General features: G+C 37.2%; 1 protein-coding gene across 4 annotated transcripts in view; it reads left to right on the forward strand.

Moving 5' to 3' along the window:
• Nucleotides 1–25,146, forward strand: part of EPC1 (enhancer of polycomb homolog 1 (Drosophila)) — a 98,849-nt gene extending 73,703 nt beyond the window's left edge. For 3 of the 4 annotated variants that reach the window (XM_010860000.1, XM_010859999.1, XM_010859997.1), the window contains 13 exons: nt 7,421–7,566; nt 7,975–8,181; nt 8,541–8,689; nt 9,807–9,966; nt 10,924–11,100; nt 11,180–11,269; nt 11,352–11,500; nt 13,199–13,551; nt 20,921–21,039; nt 21,120–21,206; nt 22,195–22,336; nt 22,444–22,807; nt 24,780–25,146. In XM_010860000.1, coding sequence (XP_010858302.1) covers nt 7,421–7,566; nt 7,975–8,181; nt 8,541–8,689; nt 9,807–9,966; nt 10,924–11,100; nt 11,180–11,269; nt 11,352–11,500; nt 13,199–13,551; nt 20,921–21,039; nt 21,120–21,206; nt 22,195–22,336; nt 22,444–22,807; nt 24,780–24,852 — 2,216 coding nt within the window. In that variant the 3' untranslated portion in view covers nt 24,853–25,146. The remainder of the gene's footprint in view (nt 1–7,420; nt 7,567–7,974; nt 8,182–8,540; nt 8,690–9,806; nt 9,967–10,923; nt 11,101–11,179; nt 11,270–11,351; nt 11,501–13,198; nt 13,552–20,920; nt 21,040–21,119; nt 21,207–22,194; nt 22,337–22,443; nt 22,808–24,779) is intronic. The other variant, XM_010859998.1, reaches the window with a different exon arrangement.
• Nucleotides 25,147–25,372: the final 226 nt, after the last annotated feature.

The following is a 25,372-nucleotide window of genomic DNA, read 5'->3' on the forward strand; positions in this document are numbered from 1 at the left end:
TTTTTTTTTTTTTTTTTTTTTTTTTTTTTTAATTTAGTGTTTTAGTTGGTAACTTGTGTCACTTGGTACTGATAGAGGTCTTCAGTGGAAATGACCCTTTGATAGCTTAATCACATTTGATGATGAACTGCTGAGAGCTTGTAAACTTAGGTGAATTTATTTTGTTCATTTGGTCCCCATGTTGTGGACCACTAAATGTGTAATTGCAGGGTTGCTAAGGAAAAGGTGTTAACAGCTTTCATTTTTGTCTTGTCTTTATGATCAAGAGCTTTTTCCAGGGGCCTGTCTAAACTTTTTTCAGAACAGTATAAATCTGTTTTGTTTTTATTGTTCTCTCTGTGGACATAGAGCAGCCAGCTTTACCTAGTTTCTTGCTTATTAACTACTTTTCTAACTCATTTATCATTTTCTCCATATGGTCTAATCTTTGTCCTGGGTTCTAAGCATTTTTTAAAAATTATTTCTTACATAATGAAAACCACAAGTAAACATGCCCATATTGACTCTTACCAGTTCTGTGTTAGCATTTGATGTTTTTAACTTGTGATGTTTTTTCACCTTTACCTACAGCTTGTACTTGTTAGGAAAAAAATTTTTTCTTTTCCAGTTTATTAAAGGTTACTTTGAAGTAAACCAAAAAACTGGCGTGTGTTTTTCTTGCCTACTCGTGTTTAATTACATATAAAACACAGACATTCTAAACAAAGTTTACCAGTAATAGGACCTAAAACTTTAATTCTCTGGAAAGTCATGTCAGTGTGAAATTCCAGAATGGATCCTTGCTGTATATGTTAACCAGGACCACACTGCATTCCACAGCCACTGGCTGTATTATTTCATGAATATATGCTATCAGGTTAAAGCAGGGTGGAGCAAGATAAAATTACATTATTCAATTTACATTATCATTACTATCAGAAAAAAAGCTTCGAATGCTTGTTTTACAAATAGGTACTTTTCTACTGATGACCAGAATTCACAAATTTCATTTTATTGGTAGCTGTGGGTTAAATTGTGGTCAGAAAAGTCAGGGTACTATATTTAACAAGGCATTGACTCTGCTGACATTGTAATCAAATAACAGTAATAAAATGGAAGCAGAATTGTAAATTATTTGGGGAAAAAACGTTTTTCATCAGTACAAACTTAGAAAGACATATTACATTGGAAAGTTTATGAACACTGTCAGCCAAATGAGTGTTAGCTGACTTTGAGTTTCTTTTAACATTCTTGCATGACTATAGATTCACAGAATATGTAAAGCCTTGTATATTCATCACCACAATTATACTCAGTTATACCATCACCACAAGACTCTACCTTATTGCTCCTTTAAATGCACTCCTAGCCTCTGGCAACCACTCATCTGTTGTCCATCTTTGTAATTCTGTTTGTTGATGAAGGTAACGTGAATGGAATTACGAATGTATATCCTTTTGAGACTGACTCTATCCTCTTAGCATAGCCTCCTTGACGTTCATTCAGGCTGTTGCATGTATCAGTAGTTCGTTCCTTTCTCTTCCTGAGCAATCTTCCATAACATGCACTGCAGCAGGTTGCATTGCTCACTCACTGAGAGAGTGAGTCGTTTCCAGATTTTGACTACTTCAAATAAAGCTGCTGTGAACATTCATGTACAAATTTTTGAGTGAACATAAATCTTTACTTATCTGGGTTAAATGCCTATAAGTGTAGTTGCTGGGTCATCCAGTTTTAGTTTGACAAGAGTGTCTCCTCTATCTCAGAAGGCTATACCTGTTTGCAGTATCATCAGCTGTGTATGTGGGATCCAGTTTCTCCTTTATCCTTGTCAGCATTTGAGGTTATCACTTTTTAATTTTAGCCATTCTAGTAGGTATACAGTGATGTCTCACTGTACTTTAAATTTGTGTTTCTCTAAATGACTAATATGTTAAACATCTTTTCATGTGTTTTATGCCATCTACATATCCTTTTTGGTGAAGATTGTGCGTGTCTTACTTATTTTCTAATTAGAGTATTTTAGTGTTAAGTTTTGAGTATTTTGTTTATATATTGTAGACACAAGTCCTTGTCATATGTGATTTGGAAATATTTTTTCCCGGTATATAAATTGTCTTTTCCTTCTCTTAACAGTTTTCCACAGAGTAGAAGTTTTTAATTTTGGTTAGATCCATTTAGTATCAACTCCAAGAATAGTCTTTGTTTTGCCCAGGGTCCAAAGATGGTTTCCTATGACCTGTTCTAGGAGTTTCATAGTTCTGCATTTAAGTGTGTGATCTATTTTGACTGTGAGGTTTAGGTCCCCGCTCTGGGCATCTAACTGCTCCAACACTGTTCATTGAAAAAGTGATTCCTCCTCTATTGATTGTTTTTGTTTCTTCAACAAAAATCAACTATGCATATTGATGTGGCTCTATTTGTGGGTTCTGTATTCTACTCCACTGATCCCTGTGTTTATCCCAAGATAGTACCACTGTCTCGATTACTGCAGCTATATGATAATCCTTAACATTGGGGAAATGCTTCCTCCTTTTTTTTTTTTTTCAAGATTGTGTTGGGTATTCTAAGGCTTTTCCCTGTAAATATTTCCCTAAAAATGCCACTAGAATAAGTGTGTCTGCGAAGAAACTTGCTGTGATTTTGATAGGAATTGCATTTAAATCTTTAGATCATTGTAGGGAGAACTGACATCTTTTCTTTCTGTGTTGAGTCTTCTAGTCCATGACCACAATATGACTCTCCAGGTATTTAGGCCTTTGATTTCTTTAGTTGACACTTTATAATTTTCATCATGAAGATCCATGGTGTTTTAGTACTTTTTTTTTTTTTTTATACCTGTTTTCTTTGACACAATTGAAAATGGTATTGTACTTTTGATTTTTGTTTCCATCTGTTTATTGTCAGTATGCAGAAATGCAGTTCAGTTGTATGCTGAGCATGTGTCCTGTGGCCTTAACTGAAATTGCATGTTAGTTCTAGAAGATGTTTGCAGGTTCTTTGGGATTTTCTAAATGGAGAAAAATCATGTCGTAGTCTGCAAATAGAAATGGTTTTGCTTTCCCTTTCCAACCTGTATGTTATTAATTTCTCTTTCTTGTCTTAGTATAATGGTTAGAACTTGAATACAGTGTTGAGAGCAGACATTCTTGCCTTGTTCCTGATCTTAAGGGAAAAAATTTAGTCTTTCACCGTTAAGCATTATGTCACCTGAAGGGGGTTTTTTGTAGTTGCTTGTAAGAGTTTGAGAAAGTTCTCTGTTCCTAGTGTATTGGGAGTTTTTATCCTGACTATTGAATTTGTCAGCTGCTTTTTCTGCATCAGTTAATAAGGTCATGTGATTTTTCCCTCCTTCTTTATTCTCTGATGTGATGGGTTTCCTTGGTTGGTTGTCAAATATTGAACCAGCCTTGCATACCTAGAATAAATCACATTTGGCTGTGGGGGGTGTGTGTGTGTGTGTGTTTTCCATACATTGTTGGGTGGGATTTTATTGAGAAGTTTTCTGTCTAAATTCGTGAAAGATATTGTTAATCTTTTTGTGAATGTGTGCTCTGTCTTGTCAGGTTTTGGTATCAGAGTAATATTGGCCTCATAGAACAAGTTAGGTAGTGTTTCCTCTTATTTTCTGGAAGAGATTGTATAAAAGTGATGTTAATTTTTAAAAAATTGGTATTGACTTTTATATTACAATACACAAAAAAAGGCTAGTTATATTACAAATTTCTGCAAAGTTGCAATTGAACATTGAATGCCAGGTAGTCTAATACATTGCTTATGAAGGGTACATTGTATCAAATTATGTATATAGACTGGTTCATTTCAATTCTTATAATTTCTGTTTTATAAAACTTTTAAGCTAATGTTTACACAGACTATTCCTTGGAGTTTTCAAGATGATAGTATTGCCTTAAAAAGTAGTGATTAGAAACATTTGAGAATGATTACATGTTATATTTCCCTCTCTACCCCAGAGTTACAATACATATTACTCTGTAGGCTCTGGGAACCTTGCAATTAAAAAGGAAAGTTTATTTTAACTCAGCATTTTTCAGATGTATTCTTTACATGTATTCTGTTAACATTTCATTGAACATTTATTTGGAAAATCTCAATGTTATTCTTGTCTTTAATAGGTTTAGGAAAGAGATCATACTTTTCTCCCTTTTATCCTATCAGAGCAGTGAAGGAAGAAACCTGTTTTAAAACCATTATCCCCTGCTTTAGTTCCAAACTGTTAATAATTCCTCAGCTGTTTGAGAGTGTTGTTCAACTTCTCCTGGTCCAAGGGGTCTTAATGTTGTTTCTCTTTTAATTGGTGATCTGGAAGCTTCTAGATGTCCAAAATCACTGCAGATGGTGATTGCAGCCATGAAATGAAAAGACGCTTATTCCTTGGAAGGAAAGTTATGACCAACCTAGACAGCATATTAAAAAGCAGAGACATTACTTTGCCAACAAAGGTCCATCTAGTCAAGGCTATGGTTTTTCCAGTGGTCATGTATGGATGTGAGAGTTGGACTATAAAAAAAGCTGAGTGCCAAAGAATTGATGCTTTTGAACTGTGGTGTTGGAGAAGACTCTTGAGAGTCCCTTGGACTGCAAGGAGATCCAGCCAGTCTATCCTAAAGGAGATCAGTCCTGAATATTCCATTGGAAGGACTGATGCTGAAGCTGAAACTCTGATAATTTGGCCACCTGATGTGAAGAACTGACTCCTTGCAAAAGACCCTGATGCTGGGGAAGATTGAGGGCAGGAGGAGAAGGGGACGACAGAGGATGAAATGGTTAAATGGCATCATCGACTCAATGGACATGAGTTTGGGTGAACTCCGGGAGTTGGTAATAGAGAGGGAGGCCTGGCATGCTGCAGTCCATGGGGTTGCAAAGAGTCAGACACGACTAAGCGACTGAACTGAGATTGTACAACTAGGACTTCTCCTTTCCTATTCATACTGTAAGAAAGCACAAAACAGTTCTGACCTGAATAGGCAGGAACAAATCTCTCCTCCCTTCCCCTCAAATTTGAGTCTAAAGATTCTCTTGCTAATCCTCAAAGGAAATCTCTTTTAAAAGGCAGTCTTGTGTATTTGAATGTGTGTGTGTGTGTAAAGATACAGATCTGTGCATTTCTGGTTCTGTCCACTGGTAAAGCCAAGAAGCAAAAATATTCAGTAGCAATAAGCACATCTAACACCTAGTCCCTGGTCCGTAACCACTAAATAGGACCAAGAATATGTGGAAAGATGGCTGATCCCAGGGCTGGGGGAGGGTAAGTCAACATAAACCTGAACATCTTGTTATGCCAGAAATTAAGAATTCACAAAAATGGCAGAGGCATATCACAGGAGGACATCGGAGTTTCCGCTGGCTAGTTTGGGGACGTTTTAAGCAGTGGAATAGTTGAGTACAGTAATGAATTGTGAACCATTGTAAAAGTAAAAATTCCTGAGTTCCATACTGGTAATAAACAGAGTGCTAAGTGGTGGAGTAGATCAGTCTCACGGTTTTACAGTAGAGAATGCCAGCCAAGAGCAGAATGGTGCTGTGTCGAAGAGAATGGTGGAGTAAAGGATGTTAGGAAGTTTGGAATGGACATGTACACACTGCTATATTTAAAATGGATAACCAACAAGATCCTGCTGTATAGCACAAAGAGCTCTGCTCAGTGTTTTATGGTGGCCTGGATGGGAGGGGAGTTCGGGGGAGAATGGTTATATGTATATGTGTGGCTGAGTCCCTTTGCTGTCCACTTGAAACTATCACAACATCAGCTGTATATCCCAATACAAAATAAAAGTTTTTAAAAAAAATAATTCAAAGAAACCCAGAAAATCATTTTTGCAATTACACAATCAAGACTGACTCACATAAGCATCACCAATGTGTGTACCTAAGAGGAAATTTTGATGAGGAGCAGGGTATTTGCATGGTCTTAAGCTCTCCCCACAAACTGCTTATTAGTTACGAGATGGTGGAGGGGGGCATGGGCCAGAGATAACACAGTGGAATATTGGGCAGTTTCTTGACTGGTGACCAAAATTATCACCACTTATGAGAAACAGATGAACATTGTGTGCCTCTAGATGTGAGACCCTGGTAAGGACTGAGGAGTTGAGTGTTCAGTGTGACAGAAATAAATGAGGTACAATCCCTCTGCTCAAGAAAATTGAGCATATTTGAATGTTTAGCAAATAAGATTGTTAAGTATGTGTAACAGTAGTACAAAAGAAGAGGAGTGATCTAGGACAGGAATTATTTAACCTTAGTGCCACAAGCTGTTTTAAGGACATTTGAATTTTCTGCTTGTAACTTATGTAAAATACTATATGTTTACACCATGTTTTTTTGGAGAGAGAGGGTTCATAACTTCTAAAAAAGATAAAATAGTTAGGAACCACTTATTGGGTAGGGGGCAGTCCAGAAAGGATTCCACAGGAGTTGATGTCAGGTTGGGTTTTGTAAAGATGAGTCGTTTGCCTGGTGGACCAGGCAGGAAAGAGCCAATGTAAAGGCCTAAAGACAGGGAAAGAGGAGCCTGCTGTTTGAAACAAACAGAATTTGATGTTGCTGGGTCATAATGTGCAGATGCAACTAGCAAGGCCCGCCAGAAAGGGCCTCATACAATTGCACGGTTGTGGGTTTGAAGGTGGTGGGAACTTAGGAGGAACTGTTGAATGAAGGAAAAGGTATGAGACAGATTTTGGTATCAAGCTTCTTAATATTTCACTTACATTATTATCAAACTAGTTTAATTTTGCAAAGTAATTGAACAACATTTGACAGTATTGTGTAAAGCAGTGGTTCTTGCCTTTTTTTTTCCCCCCAAATCTTGACAAATTTTGAAAGGGAAATTTTCCTTGAAAGGAAAACTTCCCATTTCTCTCACTATGACAGTGATTCTCATGAGGGAACAAACCTCGACAGGAATGAGCTCACTGAGTGACAGCTGTTACCCTTATTGGCAGTGGCTAACACTTCAGCTTCAAATACCACCCCCGAGCTGTCAGTGAAGCGGTTCAATAATTTACAAAATAGGACTTAAGCATTCTAGAAACAATCTTACTTAAAAACCTTATCCTTCTATTATGGTATTAAATCCCATGAAATTGCTGATATTTTATCATTTTTGAGCTACAGAATTTTTGTTCAGTTCAACCCAGCGCATTTAACAATCTCTTTCTGTTTTTACTAGTGGGCTTCTAGTTTGCTTTGTGTGGGATGGGGTCACAGGTCACAGCCAGTCTTTTATCACTTTTAACAATAAAGATGGTCTTCTTTCTTAAACTTTAAATGCAGGAAGCTTAGATTGTTTTCTAGTCTGAAAACAAAATCTTTTTAAAAATCTTCCCTGTTTCCCTAGAGATAACCCAGATATCAGTGAGAGGTTTCTGTCTGTGTTTCCACGCGGTAAATGATCGCGTGTGGTTTCTTCTGTCAGCTTTTAGTTTGGATGCTGAGCAGCCCGATTATGATTTGGATTCTGAAGATGAAGTATTTGTGAATAAACTGAAGAAGAAAATGGACATCTGCCCATTGCAGTTTGAGGAGATGATTGACCGTCTAGAAAAAGGCAGTGGTCAGCAGGTACAGCTTCATTGTATATATAATGAATGAGTATATATATATATAAGTATCTCTTTGTGTGAAAACAGTGTAAAGTTGGAAAGAGGGTAAGTGAGCAGGCTCTGGACAAGCTTGTATTCATATCTCTGTCCATTTCTAGCCTATATAACCTTCAGCAGAAGGTCTAAATTTCTATGTGTGTCTGTTTCCCAGTGTGTAAAATAAAGATGAAAAACATTACAGGATTGTTGTGAAAATTAAATACAATAATTTACATAAAGCGTCTAGCTTGTTATCTGACATGTACAAGGTACTCAGCATATTTGCTATTGTTAATACTATTATTCTGATGATTGTCATTTAAATTAGAAGTACTTTTGAACCTTTTCTTTGTATTATATGAAAATGACATAATGATTTTACATTTAGCCAGTCAGTCTGCAGGAAGCCAAACTACTGCTAAAAGAAGACGATGAATTAATTAGAGAAGTTTATGAGTACTGGATTAAAAAGAGAAAAAACTGTCGAGGTCCGTCTCTTATCCCATCAGTAAAACAAGAGAAACGAGATGGTTCGAGCACAAATGATCCTTACGTGGCTTTTAGAAGACGAACTGAAAAAATGCAGACACGGAAAGTAAGGAAACCTGGGGAGATTTTTTTGTAATTTTTTTGATGTAAGAAAATTTATTTATAGTTATAAATGCCTCAGCATCAGAAACCTGTTTTGTATTTAGATAGACTTTCTACATTTTATAATGAAAAATATTAATTTAAAATGAATCTGCCTTTAAATTCATTACTGAGTTATTAATGATGTATCTTTATGTTGTTTCATTAAAAACCATATTCAAAATTGATTTCCCGGTGATCCATGTTCCCTTTCAGTGTCTTTAAATTCTAATCTCACCTTTCAAATATATATATACTCTTATATGTCACCAGCTATACTCAGAAATGCTTACTGACATTAAACAAGCAAATTCATACTTGCAGAATCGCAAAAATGATGAAGCCTCTTATGAAAAAATGCTTAAGCTGCGTCGAGACCTAAGCCGGGCTGTTACTATTCTAGAGATGATAAAAAGAAGAGAAAAGAGTAAAAGAGAGCTATTGCACTTAACACTGGAAATTATGGAAAAGAGGTAAAGTATGTTTTAATAGCATGAGAAGCACAGCACCATTAGAATTTTGTGTAGAGGTCATTTATTTCCTAAGAAGTTTTCTGTAACTCCAGAAATACATTCTTTTAATAATAGTTAGAGACTGCTGAAATATGTGGTGTTGATGTACTTTCTGTAATTTTACATGCCTTCCTCTCTCTAGTTTCACTTTTAAAGTGACTGGGTTCAGTAAAATTGTTATGCAGGATACTTCCATTTCAAAATCATTTTCTTTTAGACTTGAGTTAGTGCAGAGCCATGAGGGAGAGAACATTTGTCACTTCTAAAGTTTTTATTTTGTTTACTAAATGATACTGAATTTTTTCTTAACACATGCTGAGATTTTTTAACAGAAAAGTATAAAACAGGGATGGGGGAAAGGCCCGTATTCTTAATACCTAGATAATCCTTCAGTGTGGCTTCCCCGGTGGCTCAGCAGTAAAGAATCCACCTGCAGTGCAGGAGACGCGGGTTTGATCCCTGGGTTGGGAAGATCACGTGAAGGAGGGCATGGCATTCTACTCCAGAATTGTTGCCTGAAAAATCCCATGGACAGAGGAGCCTGGCAGGCTACAGTTCATGGAGTTGCAAAAGAGTTAGACACGACTGAGCGATGAAATACACACACACAATCCTTCAGCAGAAGCATGGTGAAAACTTCAGGCTACACTCCCCTGTTTCCAGGTCCCTATTCCCAAAGGAAATCACTATTCAATTTCTTATGATTCATTTCAGAAAAATTAGTTTTATGGCACAGGCAACTCAAATTAGCAGAAAGTTCCTCAGTACCATTTGAGGCATGAATTTCAACATCTCCACCAAATCTGCCACCAAAATTGCTATGTTAAAATTAAATCCCCCTCTCCCCCGCCATGGTTATCTATTAATGGTGGCATGATAAAGCCATAAGCCAAAAAGTAAAAGAAGCAATAGGAATTATGTAATCTTTACTTTTAATAAATATTCATCAGGTAGTTTACCTGTAATCTTACCTTAAGTTTCATCAGGGTTTATAGTTAATATCTGAGTTAGTTATTAGTTGTCATGACGGTAAGTGCTTACAAGAACTAACTCTATAAACCTTTTCATACCATTTCAGGTATAATTTGGGTGACTACAGTGGGGAGATCATGTCTGAGGTCATGGCTCAGAGGCAGCCAGTGAAGCCCACATACACCATCCCCCTCATCCCCATCGCCAACAGCAGTCAGTTCAAACACCAGGAGGCGATGGACGTGAAGGAATTTAAAGTTAATAAGGTGATCAGAATGTTTGTGATTTTTATCATTAGAATCAGAGTAAAAAGAAATTTGTTTATAAACCCTACCATGAAAGCCAGCTTTTGATTTAAGACTGGCCTATAGCAGTAGAAATTGTAAAGAGAGATACCTTACAGTTTCATTAACTTTTCTTTAAAACCCATAATGCCATAAACTTCATAAAGCTTGATATAAATACTTAGCATATTTACACAAACATTATACTCGCCATGATCTGTTTCTTCCTACCAAATACCACTTTTGCCTCTGATCTTCCTTGCCTGTTGCCTCCACCTCAAATTCATATCTCTCCTCACCTCTGCCCTCACCTGCCATGTGTATTTCTAATGTGTAACTGTATTCATCACTCTTGCCTATGTATTTTATCCCTGAGTTGTTTCCTGCTTTAGTGCTTTCATATCTTTATCCTCTAAAACTGCTCACCATTTGCTTTCATTGTAGAGCTAGCAAGTCTTTACTACTCTTTATTTTTTTAATACCTCAGTACTATGGATTTGTTTTCACTATGTTAACAGTTATCTGAAGTTTGCTTTGTGTATATGTTTTCAATATTACTTCCCCAGTATTGATTTGTTAATTCTTTAGGATGAAGACTAACTAAAAGTTCCTTTTAAAAAATTCCTAGAATTTTTTAGAAAGTTAAGAAAAAGATATAGAAGCCAGCAGTAAATACTAATTGTAGTTAAAGGATTTCAGGAGAACTTCTCTTCTTTTACTTTAATAGAAACAAAGTATTTTATGATCATGTTTAGGTTGTAGGAACATATTCATGTTTTCACAGAGAACGACCTCTAAGACTTATATTAGAAAATGACAAAACGTAACAGTCTTGTATCCCCTATGAGTCCATGTTAGCAGTAAACTTATTTTCAAACTTCCCCCAAACTTTGATTTTGTTGACCATGATTTCTGGTGTTTAATTCATGACTATTGCAGCAAGATAAGGCCGATCTTATCCGACCTAAACGTAAATATGAAAAGAAGCCCAAAGTCTTACCTTCGTCTGCTGCTGCTGCTCCTCAACAGGCCAGCCCCACCACGCTGCCGGTCTTCAACGCTAAAGACCTGAACCAGTATGACTTCCCCAGCTCAGATGAAGAGCCTCTCTCCCAGGTGAGTGCAAGGATTTTCTGTAAACGAGATGAGGAACATAGGAAGGCACACAATCTGATGCACTACCTTTTATTTAAAGGTTCTGTCTGGCTCTTCAGAAGCTGAGGAAGAGAATGATCCCGATGGCCCTTTTGCTTTCCGAAGGAAGGCAGGCTGTCAGTACTACGCTGTAAGTGTGGATTGTCTTTGTAAATAACAAACAGTTTACCTTTAGTTGACAAAAAATAACAATTTGGATTCTTCTTTTTAAGCCTCACTTAGACCAAACTGGCAACTGGCCTTGGACTAGTCCTAGCGACGGAGGAATAGGGGATGTGCGATACCGATACTGCCTGACCACCCTGACTGTGCCCCAGCGGTGCATCGGATTTGCACGAAGACGGGTTGGGCGCGGTGGAAGGTGAGGCATCTCTGCTCCTAGCAGAGGGATGTCTTAGATGTGGGTGATGGAAAGTTTAGAATGAGGTGATCCTTCCAAAGAGCTCATTTCTTCCCACCTGCTCTTCTTAACTGGTTTTTTGTGTTTTTTTGACTAAGATACTTTGCCACTTTGTTACCTGTTACACAACAGTAGCTTTTAATGCATAACTAGTGGTTCCCTAATGGATCTGCTTTTCTTCTCAAAATTGAAAACCTCAGATATCTGTCCTCAGAGGTAGATGAAAACAAGTGTACATCATGATTACATAAATTCTATGACATTAAAAAAATGTCATGTCTGACTCTTTGTGACCCCATGGACTATACAGTCCATGAAATTCTCCAGGCCAGAAAAACTGGAGTGTGTAACCTTTCCCTTCCCTAGGGGATCTTCTCAACCCAGGGATCAAACCCTGGTCTCCTGCATTACAGGCGGATTCTTTACCAGCTGAGCCACAAGGGAAGCCCAAGAATAGTGGAGTGGGTAGCCTATCCCTTCTCCAGCAGGTCTTCCCAACCCAGGGATCGAACCGGGCTCTCCTGCATTGCAGGTGGATTCTTTACCAACTGAGCTATCAGGGAATCCCATATGACATTAAAGAAATTACCCAGAATTATTTTAGGCATTCTGGGAGATACTGAGAAAAAGGATTAAATAGGCTAAGAAATGTCATATAACTAGTACACTGGGTTAACTCATCAGAGGAAAGGCTCCTGGCTCCATGCAGGACCTGATCTTGACCTCAGCTTGTCAGGACACCTGCCTTTGTCTAGACCTGATGGAGTCCTTGATGCTCTGGAGGTCTTTAGGTGAGAAGTTGTGTGGCGAGGGGAGGGATTGCCAAACACATGAAAGCGAAGGAAAAGAAAGACTCGTGTTGTATTAGTGAAAAAAAATTAAAAGGCAAAACAGATCAAGCTGCCTTCAGGAAGAAACCTAAGGGTCTAATTTACAGTAAATTAATGACATACACATTTCTTTCATTTTTTATCTTAATTGCAGTTGTTATCACTTCATGTTAGTTTAGAATTATCCAGTTAAGAGACATTTTACTGAGTGCTTTTTCAACCTCATCATTAGTAGTGAAAGTTCTCTATGTTGGCTATATTTTATTCTATACTAGCATTAGTTAGTGTTAGCAGATGGATTCATTTATAAAGTTTATATAAATAAAGTAAAAATAAATCCTCTCGAGTGGTGACTTCAAATATTTTGTGTGTAAGAAATTTTAATAGTGTAAAATATCCAAAGATCACATACTTTTTTTGTTTTTCTCCTACCTCTTCCCTCAAAAAATTTTTTTTTTGCTTAAGAAACAGATACATTAGCAATGCTTCATAAATGTTTTGGTGCTTTGTAATGGAAGTGAAAGATCAAATTCTCTTGTATGGTGACAGTAACATATTGTTAGAAGGCTTTCTGTTGTAAGTTGGACAGCTTACTTTATTCTTCAAGGTGGAGTACTTTCTTCTCTAATCGAACCATTAAAAAGTGAAAGAACCTTAACAGAAATTGAGAGTTTAGCCTACGGAGCCAAATACTGAAACAATCAAATTTATAGCTTTTAAGTATTCGGTAGGAGATGGCTTTGGGGGACTTGGGGAGGGAAGAGAAAAAAACTCTTGTGTAAATTCTGAATAGCTGTCCTACATACATTTTCTGACTGATTTTTATCAGGGTCTTACTGGACAGAGCGCACTCAGACTACGACAGCGTGTTTCGCCATCTGGATCTGGACATGCTTTCCTCACCACAACATTCTCCAGTCAATCAGTCTGCCAATACCTCAGAAATAAATACCTCGGACAAATCTTTCTCTAAAGACCTCAGTCAGATACTCGTCAATATCAAATCATGTAGATGGCGGCATTTTAGGCCTCGGACACCATCCCTACATGACAGTGACAATGATGAGCTCTCCTGTCGAAAACTGTATAGGAGTATAAATCGAACAGGCACAGCACAACCCGGGACCCAGACATGCAGTACCTCTACGCAAAGCAAAAGCAGCAGTGGTTCAGCACACTTTGGTACGTTCATTCGTTTTGATGTGCGTTTCTGTAGAAGCCTCGGGTTCATCAGTTTTGGGAATATGTGGTCTGTTATTTTTACAGCTAAAAGTCCCCTTCTCTTACAATATATTCTTTTAAAATCTAGGTTTAAGAATTTATTTGAATCCCGATTGTGCATGTGTCTTCATTTAAACATTTCTGCACACCCAAGAATTTTAGTGCTGTTTATAATGTATGGCATTTGTTTCCTGTTGCACTTTGTGAACCACCAAGAGTCAGCTATTAAATTTTCAAATAATATGGAAAGAAAATGGACCGTAAATTGATAGTGGATACTTCTCTGGGCTTTTACTAGACTGCTTTGAAGTAAGCCAGCAACTTGATAGATAGGCACTCTTTCTCTGCTGACACAGTAATTCAGAATAATTTATAAGAGGGACACTAAGGACATTTAAGGACTTAGGACATCTAAGTTTAAGGATTATTCTAATAATTTGGAAACATTTCAGGTAATATGTACTTTAGCATTATGCCTACACTGTGAAATGGGTCTAATATAAATGTCATCTACTTAAAATATTCCCCAAATTTTAGTTTTCTATTTTAAAGCAAATGCCAGTTGTTTGAGGCATGTAGATGATAGAAATTCACTGTTAAAGTTGTTACTGCAGATATTTATAAAGTTAATTTAAATATAGATTTTGAAAGGGCTATAAAGATAATTTAATCTGTCCCCCTAATTATCTGGTAAGGCTACAGTTAAACCTAAGAAACATGAAAATGTGCCTCATTACCTTCAGAAAAGGTTCCATAAATTAATATTCTTTGTGATTAGAAATAAAATACTTCTATGAAAGGGAAGTCTTTCAGCTTATAAGAAATATAAACCCATTTCATAAATCAAGTAGAAGATAATCTAAATAATTCTGAGGCCTACCTAACAGATTACTTACAATCCCATTAATTTTGGAGTCTATATCATGAAGATTCAGTTTTTCTCTGCTTTTATAGTCTTAAAAGTCAAAAGGATTTTTCAGCATGAAGGTCTTATATGGTGTGAGTGAAGAGATTTTAATAGTATAAACTTATGCTTCCCTGATAAAGATTAAGTTGTTTAAAATTCTTTGGGACTAGATGTAGAAAACTGGCTTGTTGGACCAATTTCTTATCTTCTCCACTTCTTTAAGTTGTATAACTATCCTAAGGATCTTATATGATCTTTTTCACATAAATTGTTTTGCTATACTACTTAAATGAGCATTGATAGTGTAACACTTACTTGATCTATGTTTGCCAATGAATGTTAAAAGATGAACATGGAACAGTAGTATTACTGAAAATTTAGCTGAAAAAATCTTTAATAACTGTGTAATTTTCTTTTCCATTATTTCCTTCCCCCTATATATGTGATCAGATTAAATGGGTGGATTTATCATTTGTTTTCTCTTGCACTTAATTCTCAGTTTTCCCATAAATTTCCTAGATCTTTCTGTATACTTACAGAATTGCTTTAGGGTAACACTTTATTCTTTCATGTTTGTGAATATTCCAGAAACCTAAAGCTTTTCGCTATTAAGTATATAACAGTGAACTCATGTCATGTGTACCTTTAACTTCATTGAATTCCCCTGGAGAAAAAAAACCTTTATTTAGCAGTTCAGCTGTTACAGAGGATTCTAAGTACAGTTGAACTAGAAGCCTGAGCCACTCTGGCAGTGAGGGAAGTGAGTCTGTTACGGCTCCTTCTGCAGCGTCAGTGCCTGCATTGCTACCTCACCCTCTGTTAAGATCTCATCTCGTTTGATGTAGTTTTAAAGTAGTTTTTTTTTTCATTTGTCATAGCCCCTAAATGCAAACATAACTACTCTGTCTGGAATTCAGCCACAGAAACTCTGATCTAGTCTGATGCCAGAGGAAAAACTGGCTGTGTTGGGCTTACTGAAAGAAGGAGATGGACTCATCATGTTACTTGCTAAAGGAATTTTTTTAGGCTTAATATTTACCACACTGACTTTAGACCTTACCCAGTCATTATGTGACATACAAGTCAGCTGATGCACTTGCCTGCTATTTTAAGCCAAATACGTGGGTATCAATTTAGCCACTTTTTATTAATTCTATCATTGTTTTAAATATTAATATTTATATGTGTGCTGTGACAGAGTAATGCCCTCTGGACTGATTACCCCTTTTCTAAATAATCCTCTAGAAGTGCCTCTTCTCACTTCCAAATAGGAACTGCATGATGGCATCTGAAGCCCATCGTTCTCAGCACAGGGCGTGCGCTCCAGCACACAGCTTCTGTAGGCAAGCGTCAGAGTCTTTTGCTTGCTTCCCGGTCCTCACCACTTTGCATAGCTGTGCAGCCAGATGGGTAGTCAGGTGCTAGAGTGCTTGGTCTTCTGAATACGGTACAGCAGGGTGACACCATGTTAGAACTTCTAGGACTAGATTTTAGTACTTAAGGATAAATGGTGTATTTTAAATAGTCTTTAGTAAAAAATGTGATTTAGACAATTTTCAAGAATATTTTTCTAATATTTTCATCTACAAAAATGTCTTTGAGGAATTTGCTGGCAGTCCAGTGATTAGGACTTCACACTTTCTCACTGCCAAGGTTCAGTCCCTGGCCAGAGCACTAAGATCCCACAAGCCATGAGGTGCAGACAAAAGAAAAAAAAAAGTCTTTAAAAACTTACTGTTGGTTGCATGACTGTTCATTTGCATGTGTTTGAAGGTATAATGGATTCAGATTAATACCTTTCTTCATAATTAGGAAGGACTCTAATTCAGAAAGACTGAAAATAGAAAAGTGATTTTTAAACCACCATTATATATTCATGATTTGAATTCCTATTTCTCAGTGAAATTTTATCAGCATTTTAAGTCATTTTTCTAAACTCCCATATCTGCAGGATAGATTTATTTTTGTAAGTCAATGGGAAATTTGAAGCCAGATTGATAGTTTCTAAGTCTCCATATCTGTAGCTTACTCAGCAGCACAGTTTACTTCTATTTGTAGCATTAAAAAAATTTTTTTAGATTTCCATTGGAGTATAGTTGATTTACAGTGTTGTGTTAGTTTCTGCTGTACAGCAAACTGAATGTTATACATATATTAATACAGTTATCCACTCTTTTTTAGATTCTTTTCCCATATAGGTCATTATGGAGTGTTGAGGAGAGTTTTCTGTGCTGTGCAGTAGTAGGTCTTATTAGTTAGCATAAAATTTTAATCTTATTGTAGGACAGTAACTAGATTTGAACACTGAATGTTTTCATTGCTAGATTTTTTAAGTTTATAGAACCTTATCCTTATCCAAATATGTTTCAAAACTCAGAATTACTTGCTCAGCAGAGTCTAGGGTGGTGCCCATAGTAAAATACATTAGTAGTCCTACAGTTGTGTAGTGAAGTGCGAGAATAGTCACACTCAGTGGCAGGTTTGACCACAAAGAATCCCGTGTTCAAGATGTTTGCAGCCAGATGAATTCAGGTTTGGTTGTAGTTTGTTATCAAATGAATTACAACCAATTTTTGTTTTCAGATTGGGTATTTTAGATAACTGATAAGTGCTTTTGACCTCCATACTATCAATTCAAGCTTACTGATTAAGGGATCAGTCATATTGTAATACTGTGTGGAGTCATTTCAGATGTTTATTTCTTTAAAGTGACCTCTCTTTTTTGCATTAAAATAATTTTCTGCTTTATATTGCTCAAAGAAATTTCTAATTGATGAGTATCTTTTAAAATAGATGTTTGGGTTTATTTGTTTGTTTTTAAAACACAGTGTATATTCTGGTAACCTAGAATCCCATCACCTCAGACTGAATTTTCAAATTTTGAAATTGTTTCATTTTTGAAATTGTCACTCTCCCCATACCTCCCCCGATTATTCCATTGATCTGCTCTAGCTATAGGAATGTGACTTAAAGACCAGCAGCCTGAACACCAGACTGTTCCAGGGCTGGTATACCTGGCACATGATAATTCTTTGCATAAGAAGTGGATTCATGAAGTTTTAGATTATTTTATCTAAATTCCTACCCTGAGAGAATTGTTAGAACCTACCCAAACAGTGGTGGTTTCTGGGCTCTGCAAGCATGATGCACACTGTTGCTACATAAAACATCTGATTGTTTTTTGTAAATGATATTAAATCCAAAACAAACTTTTGTCTATTTCTTTCTGTATTTAAAATCTCATTGGTTTCGGGGTAGTTTAGCAGTTTCCACTACTAAAACCCTTGTGATCTCAGATGAAAGTTTCTTCATCTTTATTATGAGGTTATAGAGGAAATCACCAAGAAACCCTCCTGATCTAACATTCTTTGGTTCTGTGAAATGATTCTGATTCTAGGTTTGGTGATCTGTTCACCAGACCAGCTTGTCCCTCTTCATGTGAATTGTAAACTTGACTACCACACCATATCTAGAGGTAGACATACAACCTAAAACCTTTCGATAGAGATTTAGGGAAATATGGTCATTTTGGTTTATTTTCACTTAGAATTTGGTTAGGCTTTGAATTATAATGGCATCCAAGGTCATCTTAGTTTCCTGTGTAAGGAACAGTGTGAAACCCAGTTCAGCTTTTATTTGCCCAGTTATTACCTGACCTTTGTCCAAGCTTTCCTTACTCATTCATACAGCCTTTTGGATTGGAATTGTTATTTTTCAGAAGAAATCTAAAACCCTTTAGCATGTTATGTCTTGAAAAGGACTTTAATGATCACCTAATTTAGTACTTGTATGTTTTAGATAAACATACTGAGCTCCAGAAGATTAAGTAATTTCCTTAGGTGTACTCAGCTAATTATGATAGAGCTGAGAATGAAAGAAAAATCAGGATCTCTTGGCCCCTAGACCCATGTTTTTTACTACCATCACTTCTGGCGTATATGTTACTCTGCATTTCTTCTAGAATGTATCAGAATGTCCAGGGAAATTTTTATAACTACACTCTGGAGTATAGAGATATGTAAGAAATAGCTAACATAGGGATCTAAAATCACAGTGAGTGTTAGTGATCTAAAGTGTTGGTTGCATTTTTTTTAATTTCTAGATCTGTATTAGGAAGTTAACAGTTGTTTAAAAAATGAAATTCACAAAACCCTCAGAGACTGAGGACTAAAACGTTGATTTAAATAGGGTAAAATATTTGGAACCTTTATTGAAATTGATTTTAACTCAATATTGCTGATTTTAACTCAATATTGCTAATTTTAAGTCACAAACACCAGTAAAGTTCTGCAAAAGAATATTTTCATTCATATAAATGGAGTTCTAAACACAGATCTATTCTACAGTGAATGCTAAATTATTGTTTTTTAGGTGTGTAATGACGTGACCTTCCAGTTATGGTCTTTTTTTTCAAGTTTATTAAGCATCTCCTACCAGGAAATTCAAGATTTAGGCAACTCACTCAAGCTTAGGAAATTAAAGTAGAAGTTGCAAAAACATATTAGCAATACTTAAATTGTCTTTTTGGCATTAAGCAGTTTCTTTTTATGAAATTTTTTAAGCATAAATTATAATCTGTTTCAAGGCAGCCTTATTTAAAAAAAATTTTTTTTTAAGTTCTGATTTAACTTCTGTTATATGGAAATGGTCATTTTGACAGAAACTTGCTTTTATGTCACTATTTATGGATTATCCTTTTATCAATTAAAAAATGTATTTATCAATAAAGAATTTTTCCTGCAGAGTTCAGATCTGAGGATTACCAACATAGTAGGAAGAAAAACAGGGCTTCCCTAGTGGCTCAGTTGTGAAGAATCCACCTGCCAATCAGGAGATAATGGATTCAGTGTCTGGGCCGGGAAGATCCCCTAGATAAGGAAATGGCAACCCACTCCAGTATTCTTGCCTGGGAAATCCTGTGGACACAGGAGCCTGGGGACACAGTCCATGGGGTCGCAAAAGAATCGAGTATGACTGACTAAATAACAAGGAGAAGAAACTCATCAAAGGACGTATATCAACTAAACAGATTTGTAACACCAAAAATAGGAAAATGAATGGTAGAGTTTTTCCAACAAATGATTTTTTGCCTTTGTAACCCAGGAAATTAGTTCAGCTCAAGTATAAAAGTCTGTGTAAGTACTAGCAACTTCAGAGGTTTTCTGAAATATTATGTCACAATTTTCTGATTTGTTTAAAATATGGTAGAATTTCTACCTAACTTCTAGCTAAGTATTTTCTAGTTGTCCTAGGCAGAAACTCTGCCCCAGAGGATAAAGATTCTCATGAGTTATAAGTGAAAATTGCAAAATTTGATGATGTAATATTCTAAATAAATTATCAAGACATCTTTAAAGATGACAAATTAGTTGACAGCATTTTGAAGACATTAAACCTTAGATTGAGGGAATGTGCATGGTTTATAGATTCCCTAGTGACTGAGGATGCATGCTAACCCTTTTTTTTCTGTTCTGAAATAATTCTTACCCAAACACCACAGGCTTCTTAAAGAAGCCTTAAAGTCAGATGTTGTGATTGTATGTACGTTTTTTTCTTTTTTTTTTTTTAATTGGCAAAAAAAAAAAAGAAAAAGGTTTTCCTTTTTAAAAACTGCACACACTTTTTGGGGGGGTAATAAATGAACATTTTTTTGTTTGTTTTTTTTAGAACTGAGCTCTCCATAGACAAACATAAGTAGCATAACACAGTGTCTTTCCTCAGACATCATTCTGTACAGTAAGCCAACATAAACAACTCCGTTCTTATTGACTGGATTTTTTCCAGGTGGGTTAATTGGGTGGGGAAAATTAATTAACCTTTGGAGCCTCTTTTCTTCCTGTTAAACTTAAAGGATGGGTTCTTTTAAAAAAAAAAAAAAAAAGGTAATAAACCAACAACCTTATATTTCATATGGAGGAAATGTTTGTAATGACTAAAATTCAGAACTATGTAGATCAGCTAGTATTTCTGCACAGAACTGCTGGAGATCATCTGAATGGATTAGGACAGTAGTATGAATAAATAAAGACACCAGATGGTAATTATTGGATCTCTTCTTAAGCTCAGTGCAAAGCTGAATTTCCAACATGCGGTTGAGAAAAGCTGGTATTACCTTTTACACTGTCTAGCACAAGTGTCGCAGCTTACCAAAAAAATAATGGTTTCAAAGCTTGGGAAGTGAGCACTTCTCTTTGGTATGTGCAACTCAAAGTTTCACTTTATTTCTCTTTAAACTCAAGCCACTCTTGTCAAGCGTGGTTATAAAAATGCTGAAATTCTCATTCAGAAGTGATCTTTAACAGGATGCTCAAATGCTTTCATTTTGCGCAAATTTTTTTAAATGCTTAAATTTGTTTTCATATATTGTAAGTTGCGTGTGATAGCTGTGCCTTTCTATAAAGTGTTGTCTCGTTTTATGTTCAGCATTTACAGCCGAACAATACCAGCAACATCAACAGCAGCTGGCACTCATGCAGAAACAGCAGCTTGCACAAATTCAGCAACAGCAAGCAACTAGTAATTCCTCCACCACCATGCCACAGGTGAGGGATTTGTCTGTCTTATGATTATCCCTCATTGTTTCCCACCAGAGTTCATCTCTAATTACCAACTGTTGTCATAGAACCTTGCATCTAACCAGCAGAAAAGTGGCTTTCGCCTGAATCCACATCATAGCCACTCTATACAGGGTTTAGAAAGAACATTACAGGTGAGTATAGAAGCTGTCACCCTCTGCTTCCTACTGTAAAAAAGTAAAACCTAAAAGCGCAATCAAATGAGATGGAGACCCTGTCTTCAAGCCTGATCTTGTAGTCTGTGAATGTACCTCTTTAATTTACAGCCCCACCCAGCTCATTATCTGGAGAACTTTTAATTCTTCTTACAATGTATTAAAAATTACGTTAAAATAACTTCTTTTACTATTAAAAGAAATCACTTTTGAACCTAAAGCATGATAAATATTGGCCATTTAAGCACATTTATAGAACTTAACGGAAGGCTGAGATTTGTGTCTCTAGACATCTGAGAGGAAAATGTCATTTAAAAAATTCAAGGGGCTTCTTAATCTCTAGGCTGAGTTAGGATGTGATCGATGTTTTGTTCCTTCTGTTCTAAAGGGGTAGTTCTGTTACTGTCCCTTGGCTGCCTTTGGTTGTGTATGTATGTATGTAAAGTTTGGTGAAGGAAATTTTGCCTATGCACTTACTCATTATATGAATTTATTCATGCATTGATTGATTGCAAATCACTGAAATGTTTTACTAGTGTGTTTCTTGTCTAACACTTTGTGTTGGAGGTTTACCATTTCCACATTTTAAAGGTTTATTTTGGTAATTCCATGTTATATATTGTCACATAAGATCAAAATCCATAATCCTTGGGACTTCCCTGACAGTCCAGTGGTTAAGACTCCACCTTCCAATGCAGGGAGTGTTGGTTCAGTCCCTGGGAACTAAGGTCCAAAATGCGATGTACAGCAAAAAAGAATTTATTTTTTAAATTTATAATCCTCGGGTTACAAGATGCTGTTGCTGAACATTAATCAAAGTTATGACTGTCGAGAAGAAATGAAGATATTTCAGTGGTTTGCCACTTTGGTTTGTGTGCAGACTGATTTTGGCATATAGCTGTGTAGCTTTAATAATCGTTGGAAACTAAGTGGTGCTGATTAGCTCTGCTCTTGTTTTCCTTTGTAGGGTTTTGTGTCCAAGACTTTGGATTCTGCTAGTGCTCAATTTGCTGCTTCTGCTTTGGTGACATCGGAACAACTGATGGGATTCAAGATGAAGGAGGATGTGGTGCTCGGAATTGGGGTGAACGGCGTCCTTCCAGCCTCAGGTAGGGAGAGAGACATGTCAGCAGTTGAGATTGTTTTTGTGACGTACGTCAGTAATAAACCAAAAGCAAAGTTGCGGTTGTTCAGCTGCGTCTTTCCTTTTCCCTAGGAGTATACAAGGGCTTACACCTCAGTAGTACTACACCCACAGCACTTGTCCACACGAGTCCGTCGACGGCAGGGCCGGCTTTGCTGCAGCCTGCAAGCGTGACCCAGACTGCGGGTTCCCACAGTGCGCCGGGTCACCCGGCGACCGCTGCCAACTCCGCCACAACTCAGGTTCTGATTGGGAACAACATTCGATTGACTGTACCTTCATCAGTTGCCACTGTAAACTCTATCACCCCCATAAATGCACGACACATACCTAGGACTTTAAGTGCTGTCCCATCGTCTGCCTTAAAGCTGGCTGCTGCAGCAAACTGTCAAGTTTCCAAGGTCCCGTCGTCGTCCTCCGTGGATGCCGCTCCACGGTGAGTAGTCACCGAAGCTCGGAGTGTCTGAAAATAAGAGATCTAATTTACGTTCCCTGGCACTGCTCTCTACTTATTTCTTTGTGTTTTTCCTTTCTGGTTTTCTGGGGGGTTTTTTGTTTGTTCTTGGCCATGCCTTGTGACTTGTGAGATCTTAGTTCCCCGACCAGGGATTGAACCCGAGTCACAGCAGTGAAAGTACACACTCATAACCACTGGACTGCCAGAGAATTCCCTATGTTTTTTGCTCTTTTCCTTATGTATGTTAAAAATGTATAGATGAGAATGCCTTATTTTTGTAAGAACTAAACAGATAAATGTTGTAATTCCATACTGCTGAGAATTTGAACTAAATGGCATATAGTGAATATTGCATCTATAATTGGGACATCATTTTCTTTGTATAATAAGAGCTTATAATAATTTCACCTTTTATTCCAACTTTGGATGGAAGGAGTTCTCTGTAGAATGTTTCTTTTGCTTATAACTTCTTCCACAGCTTTTCAAGTGGACATAATTGATAGGACCCACCATGGCTAGTCACTAAGCTGCTCTGAATACTGTAAATAATGTAAAAGGGTTACAGTATTCATGCCAGGTCAACTTTTAATCATCATTATTTTATACTATGCCAACTTGTTTTCTTAGGTTTCAATAGATGGTTTAGAATGTTTGCCCAGGCTCTATTCTGTTTTAAATATTAACAGTAATTAAAATCTTGCTGTTTACAAAGTACTTTGCTGAAAAAATAAGAGAAAGACAAGGAGTTTTCAGTTTAGTTACAGGACAAGCATAAAAGTGTGAAAAGTTAAATAATAGAATCGTAGGTAATAGGTAAAAATTGTTGTAGCAGTGTCACAAAGCATTATATGCTTGTCATTAATTGTATAGATTGTGGCTATAATTTTAATATATATTTTTACACCCAGGGTATTCTGGGAATGTTTTAGAAAATGAGATTTCATCTTGGTTGGGCAAAGAGGAGAAGGAGAAAGGGGGGGAAATACAGATGTGACCGGAGGTTAATAGGTAACTAGTCTGTCTAGAGATTTGGAAAGGTTAGTGGTAGGAGGAGGCTGGACGTTGTCTTGAATGCCAGGCCATAGACGTCCTCAGCTGGAGTGGCCCCCGGCAGGGGGGCAAGCTTTGTAGCAACAGACTATAGCTATTAGTTTCTGATCCAAGCATCCTTTCTCCTTTTGAACTTTAAATGTGTGCTCAGTCACTTCAGTCATGTCTGCCTGTTTGCAACCCCATGGACAGTAGCCCACCAGCTCCTCTGTCTGTGGGATTTCCCAGACGAGAATTCTGAAGAAGGTTATCATCCCCTTTTCCAGGGGATCTTCCCGACCCAGGGATCAAACCTGCGTCTCCTGCGTTGCAGGTGGATTCTTTACCACTGAACCACTGGGGAATCCCCTGAACTTAAGAAGTGGTCATCGTCTGCTGGGGACTCATCCCATTTTCGTTAGTGTTCAGGGTGTAGTCAAAGCTAGTCAATAAATGATTGCTCTTACTGAAGAACAGTGGAAGGGCTGGAGCGGCTAAGACCCTGGTCTTCTGATTGCTCAGCTCCACATGGAGAAAGAACCAGACTTGAAGGCCTGATGTGAATGACCCTCATTCACTTCGCTCCTCTTTAAAGTTCTTAGCAAAGGTTTAATAAAGGAGGAAATTGAAACTCTAGAGTGTGGTTATTCTTTACGTGTTTTCCCATCTGCTTGCTTGGGTGCTGCTCCAGTCTTACTGGTAATGTAGTTGCCTTTGGAATGTGCAGCACAAGCCTAACTTACGGTCTTGTGTCCCTAATAATACAAAGCAGGGTTTATAGCCCTCTGCTTGCCGTCCTGTCCCAAAAGGGTCAGATTTCTTTCGGTTATTAAAAACATTTAGACCTTTCATTGGGAAGATCATCTTGATTGGTTAAGTTGACTGCAGAGAGGTAATCTATTGCCCTTTTTTTTTTCAACAGGGAAAATCACGACTCAGAAAAGCCAGCACTAAACAACATAGCAGACAACACAGTGGCGATGGAGGTGACGTAGCTCCTCAGGAGCGGAGCCGCAGCCTGGGGACTCGACTAGGTGCTATGCATCAGTAGCGTTTTGAATGCAAGGGATGGTGGAATGCAGCACATGCGTTTCTGTGGCAGCTGTGGGGACTCGACAGCAGTGCTCATCTCTCATGCTTCAACTTTTCTTTTCTTACTGTTAATAGGAAAAAAAATCAACATCTGTAAATTAAGAATACAGCAATTATCTGTACAGTACTGCATATTTGTAATACCCTTGTATATACGTTACTTGAATACAGAAATGTTCATTTGTGATGCTTTGCACTTGGGGGCGGGGGGTGGGAGGGAAATAAATTGCAACAAAGAGTGTGAGATGTGAGATTGTATCGAGATGAAGTGTCATCACATCATGTGCATGGTGCGGAACCTGCTGTTTTATCTATTTATTGTGCCGTGTTTACAGTTTTTTGTACACTGTACCTTCATTGGTTCCTGTGCTGTAGTAAATGTGTTAGGTAGCCGTGGACTCCTTGGTATTTTGTAAATGGTAT

This window comes from Bison bison, unplaced genomic scaffold (genome assembly GCF_000754665.1).
Source record: "Bison bison bison isolate TAMUID 2011002044 unplaced genomic scaffold, Bison_UMD1.0 scf7180017864461, whole genome shotgun sequence".
In the NCBI taxonomy this organism is placed as follows: Eukaryota; Metazoa; Chordata; class Mammalia; order Artiodactyla; family Bovidae; genus Bison; species Bison bison.